Source organism: Rattus norvegicus, chromosome 4 (genome assembly GCF_036323735.1).
Source record: "Rattus norvegicus strain BN/NHsdMcwi chromosome 4, GRCr8, whole genome shotgun sequence".
In the NCBI taxonomy this organism is placed as follows: Eukaryota; Metazoa; Chordata; class Mammalia; order Rodentia; family Muridae; genus Rattus; species Rattus norvegicus.
Window position 1 is genome coordinate 99,130,235 of NC_086022.1, and position 11,914 is coordinate 99,142,148.

The 11,914-nt window shown below is 38.3% G+C and overlaps 1 gene segment (V, D, J or C); it reads left to right on the forward strand.

Annotated features, from left to right (window-relative positions):
- Positions 1–8,749: 8,749 nt before the first annotated feature.
- Positions 8,750–9,734, forward strand: Igkv2-112l1 (immunoglobulin kappa variable 2-112 like 1). The segment is given in 2 exon segments: positions 8,750–8,840; positions 9,195–9,734. Coding segments are annotated over 2 exon segments (369 nt in total).
- Positions 9,735–11,914: the final 2,180 nt, after the last annotated feature.

Below are 11,914 nucleotides of genomic sequence, written 5' to 3' on the forward strand. Positions count from 1 at the left end.
TCTGTGAGCAGAAGTGAAAAAGAAAGGACCACAAAGACTGCAGTTATGCCAGATAACTTTTTCAGATGAAGCTAGTTGCGTCTGGGACTGGACAGTTGGGTAGGTGAACATTGCATTCTGCTATAAGTTATCTGTCTGGATCTTGCTCACTGAACATAGCTTACCCAAAGCACACATTTGTTATGGTTCTTGAAGTGTTGTTCTTTCCTAATGATTCCAGATAAAGAGATAAGATCAAGGATCTGAGTGAGGGTCACTTATCTTTGAAGACAGTAGGTCAGCCTTCTAAATTTGTAATAAATTCTTATGTCAGTCTGATTTAACATGTATTAAAGAAATTTGCTAGATACGTTATAAAAAAAGTAAAGAAATGGAAGCACATGCATAAATTTCCTTGTCAATCTGGTCCTTCTTGGTGTGTTAGTTGGAAAACTCGTGGCTAATTTCTATGACAACAATACATTCCACCACGTCTTATGAAAGGGCTTGTCTACAGAATAACTGAGGCTGGGTTGCCTTTTTGAAAGAGAGGAACAAATATCGCCGTTGCTTAGAATGTGTTGCCTGTGCTTTGAATGGTTCTTCAGTCCCTCACTGTTAGTGGAACCCATATTAACATCCAGACTAGAACACTGAGGAAGATCTGCCACAGTACAACCAGGAGGATACTCACTTATTTACACTACCAGGTGAGAGGAAATTTTGACTCTTTTGCATGTCTCTGTGAACTCAATGTTGAAATGGAAACCCAATGGAAATTTGAGTCTGCAAGCAGAGTTCCTATCACTATAAAATCAATGATCCAGTTGTGCTGAACCATAGGTTTTATCTAGATCATACCAGTGTGTTTTATGTATTCTTCCCACTTTTCTTTCTTCCTGGTGGGGAAAGAACCACTGTCGTGTGTGGGGTGGATCAGAGCGTTAGTATCTACTTGGCATAGTATTAAAAAAAAACCACTTGGGTGTTCTCCTAATTTTCTCATTAAAGATGCAACCACAAGGGTCATAGGCATTCCAGGCTGCTTCAGTGTCTGTTGTTCTGTGGAAAAATTCATGATCATAATCAGTAGCCTGGACCCAGGTGATGCTAACTTCATCATTGTTGGCAGTATGCAGAGGATAGCTCACAGTGATCCAGCATGTATCAAGTCCTTCACCTATACATTGTTGCTTATTCTAAAAGTTGCTTCCTTTCTGCACAACAGATGCTCTAACCATTGTTAGCTCTACTTATCTTCTTGGCTACTTTGTTTCTTAAGGGGAACATGCTGGAACATTTACTATGTCATTCCTGAATGCCTTAATCACACATATTTGCTTGAATACCTTTGAAGGTATTCATACCATGATAATAGACCACCCTTAACATCCCTGACATTTATAAGAAAAGAAGCTGAAAAATATCATGATTCAGAGGTGAAAAAATCATGTATGCAAATATGCAAATCAATTTACAATTAAGTTATTAGAGTTCCCTAGAGATTTTAAAGTTATTAGAATCAAAGTTAAAAACTATTATTGATCTTATACAACTACAATGAGTGCATACCAAGTGTGTTTTTCTGTGATTGAGTTACCTCACTCAGGATGATATTTATTAGGACAAATTAAAACCAATGTTGCATAAGTTATATAAAATGACAAAAGCATAACCCAAAATAGAGAGAAAAGTAAATACTAATGATAAATTAAGAATTAATCATTCCTATAGTCTCTGCAGTATCCCACATGTCCACAAATCTTGTATGTAGGATACGTTTTGATATGAAAGTTTTGTGGAAAAGAACACAAATTATATGTACTCCCTGATGAGTGGATATTAGTCAAAAGCTCAGGTTACTCAAGATGCAATTTACAGATCACATGAAACTCAAGAAGAAGAAAGACAAAAGTGTGGATGCTTCAGTACTTCTTAGAAGGAGGAGCAAAATACAGGAAAAAATATGGATACAAAGAGTGACAGAGAGACTGAATGAAAGGCCATCAATAGACTGTCACAAATGGGGAAAATACCATGTGCAGTCTCTTAACTCAGTCACTAATGGGAATGGCAAGAGGTGCATGTGGACAGGAGCCCAACATAACTGGCTCCTGAGTTGCTCTACTGAAATCTGACAAATACAGACACATACTCACAGCCAACAATAGAACTGAGAATGGTGTCTCCAATGCAGTCATTATAGAAAGGACTGAGATAATTGAGGGGATTTGCAACTCCATAGGAACAATAATATCAAATACCCAGACTCCTCAGAGCTCCCAGAGACTAACCACAAAACAAAGGGTACCCATGTATCCACCCATGTTTCCAGCTGCATATGTACCTCTTGATAGGCCGTGTTGAGGATCTCTCTGAAGAGAGGCCCTTGTTCCTATGCATGATTGATGTCCCAGTGTAGGGGAATGCCAGGGCAGTCAGGAAGAAGGGAGTAGGTATGTGGGTGGGGTAGCACCTTTGTGAAGGAATGGAGTGAGGGGATGTGATGGGTTTTCTAGAGGGAAATCCTGGAAGTATGATAACATTTGAAATGTAAATAAAGAAAATATCCAATAAAAGAAAAGAAAAAAATTAAAGAAAAGGAAAAAGAAAATGTGGCACATTTTCACAATGGGGTATGACTCAGCTATTAAAAACAATGACTTCAGGAAATTCTGAGGCAAATGGATGGAAGTAGAAATTATCATCCTGAGTGAGGTAACCCAATAACACAAGAACACAATTGGTATATACTCAGTGATTAGAGGATATTAGCCCAAAATCTCAGAATACCCAAGATACAATTAAAAGACCACATGAAGCTCAAGAAGACCAAACTGTGGATGTTCAGTCCTTCTTAGAAGGGATATTTAGGTCTTCTTCTTAGGAGCAAATATGGAGACAAAATGTGAAGCATTAGACTGAAAATAGGCCATATACAGAATGCCCCACATGGGGATCCATTTAATATACAGACACTAAACATGGACACTATTGCAGATGCCAAGAAGTACATGCTGACAGGAGACTGATATAGCTGTCTCCTGAGAGACTCTGCCAGTGTCTGACCAATACGAGGCAGATGTGCCAAGCCAACCATTGGACTAAGAATAGGGTCCCCAACGGAGGAGTTAGAGAAAGAACTGAAGGAGCTGAAAGTGTATGCAACCCTATATGAAGAACAAAAATATCAACCAACCAGAAACGCCAGAACTCCCAGTGACTAAATCGCCAACCAAAGCATACATGAGGACATCAATGGTCCTTTGAGTGCTTGGTACCACATTATAAGAGAATGCCAGAGCAGGCAGGCAGGAGGAAGTAGGTAGATGGATGGGGGATCACACTAATAGAAGCAGGAAAGGGAGGATGGGATAGGGGTTTTCCAGAGGGAAACCAGGAAAGTATGAAATGTAAATAAAGAAAATATTCTGTAAAAGAAAAAAATCAAGGCACCTGACCATTAAAAAAGTTTTGTGGGTGCATTGCAGTCTTTGTAGCTACACTGGTTTCCTGCCTGTCTACAGGAGGTGTCTCTCCATGTTCCATATGGACAATATGTAGCCATAACTAATATCGTCCCATTGCTTCTTGGGTGCCTCCCTTATTCCAGGTATATGACTAATCCTAAAGATGCTCCCTACCTCCTCACCAGCATCAGATTTTCATTCACTTTCATGGCCATCTAGCCATTTTTCCTGGTTTACCTCACACTTGAACCTGAATAACCCATTCCCCTCCCTCTCATTTCCCTCCTTCCTTCTGCCTCTTCTTACTACTTTATTCCACTTTCTAAGTGACATTAGATCTTCTTAGCTTGGGCCTTCTTTCTTGTTTGGCTCTTTTAGGTCTGAGGAGTGTAACATGGCACCTGTATTTTATGGCTAATATCCGCCTAAATGTAAGAACCTACCATGCCTGGTTCACCTCACTTTAAATGATATTCTCCACCCCTGTCCATTAGCCTTCAAAATTCATGATGCCTTTTTTTCTAATTTTAATTTTTTTTTAATTTTTTTCACTTTACATCCTCCCACTCTCATCCCATCTGCTGGTCACCTGTGCCACAAACCTTCTCCTATCCCCCCTTCTCCATTGAGCGATTGGGGTCCTCACTACCTATCATACCCCCAACCTGGCATTTCAAGTTTCAGTAAAGCTAGGTGCTTACTCTCCTACTGAGGTCAGAAAAGGCAGCCCAGATAGTAGAACACATCCCACATATAGGCAACATCTTTTGGAATAGCCCCAGTTCTAGTTGATCAGGACCACATGAAAGTCAAGCTGAACATCTGCTATATATGAGTGGGGAGGCATAGTTTCAAACCATGTATGTTCTTTGGTTAGTCGGTCAGACTCTGACAGCCACAAGGATCCAGTACAGTTGATTCTGTTGGTCTTCCTGTAGAGTTTCTATCCTTTTTGGGGCATGGAATCCTTTGTCCTATTTTTCATAAGTGTCCCAAGCTTCATCCACTGTTTGGCTGTGGTGTCTATATTTATCTGAATCAGGTTCTGGGTAGAGCCTTTAGAGGAATATCATTAGTAGAGTTAGGGGATTAGGGCTTTGCCTCTCAGAGGCAAAGGGGAAAGGGGATGGAGTACATAACACTGAGAGGGAAGACTGGGAAAGGCAGCAACATTTGGAATGTAAATAAGAATAAGAATAAAAGTAAGAATAATAGTCTTTAATTTTGACCATTAATTATTTTTGGGCAGTTTGCTTTATGTACTAAGGAAACCTCAGCTAATTTTTAGCCACACTATCCTCAGTATATGTCTTTGGAGCTCATGATGCTTATAATGTCTAGAGACCAGAGAGAGCTCTCCAGTATCTCTTCATCTGGGTCAAGTTTCTGTTTTCTCAGCTTCTCGGGAAAGTCTTGTCAGATTGACCTTCACAGGAAATATGACTCTTTATCTAACAGTCCATATGCCATCATCCTACAGTGTGGTACAAAATATTTTAACTCAGCAGAAATACCCAATCCTATCTATCCCAGATAACTTAATACAGCACATGCAGAGAACTGCATAGACACTTCTCAATCCTACAATGTTTATGTTTGAACATTAACCGGTAATTTTCTGAAAAATGATTTGTTTTTGCCTTGAATTTGTGTTTGTCATCTATCAAAAGTCATGAAGATAAGAAAATGTTTATTCACAACTGAGGTTGTCTGCTAGGTTCCAAGGATAATACTAACACTTCTATCTTAAAACTGACCAATATTCTATACAATGAATAAGGATAATATTTCTAGTTTTGGCAGTGTTAGCACATATTAATGTAAAATTCATGAGCACCTCTAACAGTATACCAAGGCTTAGAAACTTATTTTTCAGAGCGGAGAGCTACTCGTTTGTGTTTTATAAAGTTGGCATAGTTTTGTTCTAGAATCACAACAGTTGGTATTAGGATTCTTGTTAAGAAATTTCACATAATCTAGACCTGATCAAGATTTTAACTTTACATAGTGAATATACTCTGGTTTTGTTTATATCTCAAGAGAAATGTCTTGTATATAGAACTTAAACCTGTTAAATATCATTTACTGGGTTAGGATGAATCAATTGTACCTTACAGTTAATGTAATTCATCAGTAAACATTACGTGCTAGGTATTGGTGGCTACTCATCATTCTGATAAATTCTCTGTAGTCAGATATGCAAGCTACAATTTTCTTTTATTTTAAGTCTATACGAAATAAACAGACATCTGAAATTCTTCTTCTATGGGAAAGGTGCATGGGTTTACATTTTTATATCAACCTCAAGAGGATATAAATATAAAAAAATATAAACCTTTTTAGGTTTTTAGTTCATCCATTATAAATAACCTATCATTATCATGGTGCATGGTGGTATTTTTTATCGAATTCTTGGCTATCCAAAGATTTATCCGAATACAAAACTAAATAGCATGGAATTCTACAGAACTTTGCTTTCAGATGTGTAATGCTTTCACATAACAAATAATATCAGGTGCTGTTCTTTCAAAGTGTGGCAACTTTATCAATGAACGGCATAAGATTGTTCACAGTGCTCAATCTGGTATCTAGAGAAGCATTCACCTTCTCTATAACCTTCAACATTACATCATGTGACTAATAAAGAAAGACAAAAGAAACTAAGAGAAGTGACCGTGAATGTGATCTCCTCCCTTCACAATGTATTAAAAATCAAAAAAAGAACTCACGATCATTTACATTAGATGGCAGAATAATTCCACAATGTAATAATACTCCTTTGTTTACAATAAAAATTTCATGTATAATATATATTATACATTATATGTATAATTCACTTAGTTTAATGAATTTTAATTGATCTCTTTATATTAATCACTATGTACCATAAAACAGGTGTACGAAAGTAAATAAGTAAATAATCGATCAGTAATATTATTATAGACATTTGTCCCAGCTTTTGGAGGAGTAGATTTCATACTGGTGTCTCAAGTAATGGCCAACTCTTGGCTAATCTATTTTTGCATTTTTATCAGTCCAAAGTTGTAGGCAACCAGTTCTTTCTAAATGGCAATATAATACATTATAATATTTTCCTTCTTATTTGAGAGAAATATTTAAACTCTTTTGAAGCTTTGATTTTCTTCCTCTTGGCTATATAATTGATCAACTATTCTTTGTCTATTAACCTACCATTCTAGTGATCAATACTTTAGCTGACTTGATGTTATGGGTACTATAGATGACCTGGTATCACCTAGAGTAATTTTAGGGTGTTCAATTTACTTTAATACACCCAACTTGCACCCTCATTGGTCCCAAGAAAGTATCTCTTCTAAACAGCAGTTCATGATTGACTGGCATTGTCTGTACAGCAATCCTTGGTCTCTCAGGCTTTTCAACTGTAGGAGATGCTTTTGCAGCCGCATAATCCCCAGGAATTACACAGAGGCGGCCCTGCCATTCCTGCTGCAAACTTTAAATTTCTCAAAATCTATTTTTATTGATGGATCTTAAATTTTTAACTTATTTTGAAGCCTGCACCAACAGAAGTGGAAAGGAAGGATATGGGGAAAGTCGACCTGTCTAGAAATGTTCCTGTCTGAGTTGTCTGGAAGTCAGAAATTAAGTTCATAGTTTATCAGACAGTAGCAGCTTAATCCACTTGCACACACCTCATGAATACACCATCAGTCCAGTTTGGTAAAGTCACATCCCAAAGTGGTGACAAGACTTATTTGAATCATCCAGGCTTTACTGTGGTTTGAGTCAGCAGGAGAAGAATACAACAGGAACAGCAGGAGACATTCTCTGCTGAGCTCTTACAGGGAAGCAAAATTCAGAGATGTGAGACCTACAAGCATTTTACACCCAGTTGTACCAGTAAGCCAAGGTCTGCGTCCATCACTCTGTGGAGTCAAATTTATACCCTCCCAACACAAGGAATCCTCCCTGTGCATTGCCTCAACACAAGTCTTGCTTCAGCATGTATCTTGCCTCAGCCTGTTTATCTAATCAGCGCAACTCCATGGAAGTGGCACAAAACTGCAGTACAACACCATAATTATTTTTGGGCATCTCGCTCTATGGTGTCTGGGCAATTGCAGCTCAACTATGCAATGTAAGGTGGACCAATCCATGTATGTCCTTAGCAAAGAATCCTTCACTAGGAGTCCTTTCATGTGCTTGCTTTAGGGGAGCGTCCTCACTAATGTGTCTACTTTAGCAAAACATCCCTTAAGTCTGTCTTAGCCTTGCACACCTGTTTCCACTTTAATGAAACTGAACATTCCTACTCATTTGCCCTAGCAAAACACCATCCAAATGACTTTCCAAAGACCCTTAAATTTCCACTTAAGTACAGTCTTGCTAATGTAATGCACAGGAACCACTATTAAATTGGGCAATTAGCTGTGTATGTTCCAACTACATACTAAGCAAGAAAGTGAAGTACCAAAGGGATACCAACCATGAAAGAACTAGATTCTGTATAAGGAGAAAAAAATTAAGGAGGAAAAAACAGTACTTAAAACCAAACAGATTAAGTATCTGTAGTATATTGTATCTCATTACCCATAGGACATTCTTTAAAACAATATTTACTTCTTTATTGTATACATTTTTGCATATGTGCATATGCCTGCTTTGGTAGAAAGATTATCAGAAAATAAACTATGGTAACTTACCTTGTGAGACCTGGGTATTAAACTGAGGAGGCAAGTATGTTAGCCGCTTAGGAAAACTCAATTGCTGCATTGTAATTCTAAATACTTTGGTTATATGGAAAACACATTGAGGATATGCAATCAAATTTTATTAGTACTGGATTGTGAGCTGCTTCAAGAAATTTTCATGTTTATATTTTTAGGAAAAAATATCTCCCACTTTACTTAGAAAAGACCATTAATTTTATTTCTTTTTTCTTTTTGTTTTGCTTGTCATAGGATATAATTATTTAATTCTTATTCAAATAATGGCCTTAGGATGCAAACCTCTATGAAACTTCAGTCTAGATCAACTAGGAAAGCCTTCGCCTTGTAGACGGTGTAGGACTGGAATTGATTTATGTCCAGTCAATATCAGTCTATCTACCCTGTACCATAGATAATAGGAATTAAATCTGTTCCTTTAAAAAAGAGGAGTCACTTTATGTTACTGCACATATAAGAACCCCTTGTTATATTTTATATTATTTCTTACCCTGGGTACTGTTCACCCAGCTGTACTAACCAATGGATTTGCATACTGCTCCCTTGGGTAAAACTCTTTTCGCAAGTCCAAGATAAAAGCTAGCCCCTCTTTCTGCCTTGAATATTCAGGACTCTTCATATCAAGTTCTCAGAATGAGGTGCTCTCTTCAGTTCCTGGGGTTGCTTGTGCTCTGGATTCCTGGTTAGTAAAGAATTACATAAAGAAAATGTGTGGAGTGGGGATTTCTGGGCCCTCCTAATCCAGATACAGATGGAGGTGCTGTTCATATTTGAAATCACTGTTTTTTTTATGACCAGGCATGTTTTTCTAAGGTTTCCTAGGTAAACCTAAGCATTTGTGGCTACCCATACACAAGTTGATGGTCTAGATGATTCGTAGAGAGGTTATAAGCTCTCTTTACATAAGTATTTTATGTTGAGCATTTTTGAAATATGAATGAATGTCATGAATGCAATAAGTAGGAAATAAAGGAAAGAAAAATTCATTTGAAAATAGCATTATGGTTGTGCCTACCTTTCATTTCTCTCATTTTAGGAGTCAATGGGGATATTGTGATGACCCAGGGTGCACTCCCCAATCCTGTCCCTTCTGGAGAGTCAGCTTCCATCACCTGCAGGTCTAGTAAGAGTCTGGTATACAAAGACGGCAAGACATACTTGAATTGGTTTCTGCAGAGGCCAGGACAGTCTCCTCAGCTTCTGACCTATTGGATGTCTACCCGTGCATCAGGAGTCTCAGACAGGTTCAGTGGCAGTGGGTCAGGAACATATTTCACACTGAAAATCAGTAGAGTGAGGGCTGAGGATGCGGGTGTGTATTACTGTCAGCAAGTTCGAGAGTATCCTCCACAGTGATACAGCCCTGAACAAAAACCACCCAGATGGAAATGCCCAGCTGTCACATGTATTGCTTGTACTGAGAACATCAGATGAAAATATTACATTTAGATAGAAGGAGGAGGAAGTGGGAGTGATTGAAGATCAGGAGAATGAGAGGGAGTAGATGACCTGAAGAACTTAGAATTATTTATAGCTGAGACCTTAGTGGAGTGTTAATTCAGGTGGTGTTCTCCTTGGCAGGTTCTATCTGTGTACTCTTCTATTTTTTGGTACATTTTAAGTAAAAGGTGAAGAAGAAAATGGAATAAAAATGAGACACTGAACGGCAAGACCATTTTCACTCTCTGGACATTGTAAACATGAATAGATAATTCTCATCACAAATGATGGTCACATAGTAGAGTTTGATGCTGATGTATGTCACCCAAAGCCATTTTTAATTTCTATTTCTCCTTTGCAGTTAACAGTGTTTACTTTTTGGCTCTTACGCTTTCAGACACATTCATACGGAAAATGTTCATATTGTTAAGATATTTCTGTCTCCCACTATTCCCAACCTCACATAACAGATGAATTTTTCCAACATAGATAGGGATGCTGCCACTCTGAAGAAATGGCCTGTTGGTACTACTCATCTTTGCTTTTGTGTCTTGGAATATTGCTTGGTAAATGTACACCAAAACCAGAAGGCCATGTTTTTTTCTTTTGTTTGTTTGTTTGTTTTTTTGTTTGTTTGTTTTTTTGTTGTTTTGTTTTTTGGTTTCCTTTTTGATTTTTTTTATCCATCTTTATTAACTTGGGTATTTCTTATTTACATTTCAATTGTTATTCCCTTTCCTGGTTTCCAGGCCAAAATTCCCCTAACCCCTCCTCCGCCCCTTCTATATGCTTGTTCCCCTCCCCATTCTCTCCCCATTACCGCCCTCCCCCCAACAATCACGTTCACTGGGGGTTCAGTCTTGGCAGGACCAAGGGCTTCCCCTTCCACTGGTGCTCTTACTAGGCTATTCATTGCTACCTATGAGGTTGGAGCCCAGAGTCAGTCCATGTAAAGTCTTTGGGTAGTGGCTTAGTCCCCGGAAGCTCTGGTTGGTTGGCATTGTTGTTCATATGGGGTCTCAAGCAACTTCAAGCTCTTTCAGTCCTTTCTCTGATCCCTTTCTGGGTCCCGTTCTCAGTTCAGTGGTTTGCTGCTGGCATTTGCCTATGTATTTGCTGTATTCTGGCTGTGTCTCTCAGGAGAGAACTACATCCAGTTCCTGTCCGCCTGCACTTCTTTGCTTCATCCATCTTATCTAGTTTGTTGGCTGTATATGTATGGGCCACCTGTGGGGAAGACTCTGAATGGGTGTTCCTTCTGCCTCTGTTCTAAACTTTGACTATCTATTCCCTTCCAAGGGTATTCCTGTTCCCCTGTTAAACAAGGAGTGAAGCATTCATATCTTGGTCATCCTTCTGGAGTTTCATGTATTCTGTGCATCTAGGGTAATTCGAGCATTTGGGCTAATATCCACTTATCAGTGAGTGCATACCCTGTGTGTTTTTCTGTGACTGGGTTACCTCACTCAGGATGATATTTTCCAGTTCCATCCATTTGCCTATGAATTTCATGAAGTCATTGTTTTAGATAGCTATGTAATATTCCATTGTGTAGATGTACAACATTTTCTGTGCCCATTCCTCTGTTGAAGGGCATCTGGGTTCTTTCTAGCTTCTGGCTATTATAAATAAGGATGATATGAAAATAGTGGAGCACATGTCTTTGATATATGTTGAGGCATCTTTTGGGTATATGCCCAAGAGAGGTATAGCTGGGTCCTCAGTTAGTTCAAAGTCCAATTTTCTGAGGAACCTCTAGACTGATTTCCAGAATGATTGTACCAGTCTGCAACCCCATCAACAAAGGTCATGTGTTAAAGTACTCTCACAATATTTGTTCTGACATGGGCAAAAAGTAAAGATGATTACAAAATTCCAAAAGCAGATAATAGATGTTAATCTCAACGCTGGGAGAATAAGAAGACATCGAATGTATAGATTACTCAACAGACTATGAACAAATAAAGGTAACACGAACAAGATAGTTGTCCTGTTCCAGGAAGTTTTCATTCCAAATACAGGGAAGATAAATGGTCTTAGATATGAGTAGAGACTGAACAGGTTTTCATTCTTATGACAAAAGTGGAATTGATTCTGGCTGTGATGGTACCATATTTCTTCTAGGAAACAAAGATAAACAAACAAACAATAGTTACCCAGGAACATAGGTATAGGTTACCCCAATTCTGTGTTCCAATATGGAAGCAGTTGCATGAACTTTTATAATTTTATACAACGTGAATGTCATACATTCAATCAAGTTCATTCAGGGTTTGCATCAAAGAAGGTATAGATAGGTGAGAGAAGCTTTGCCTA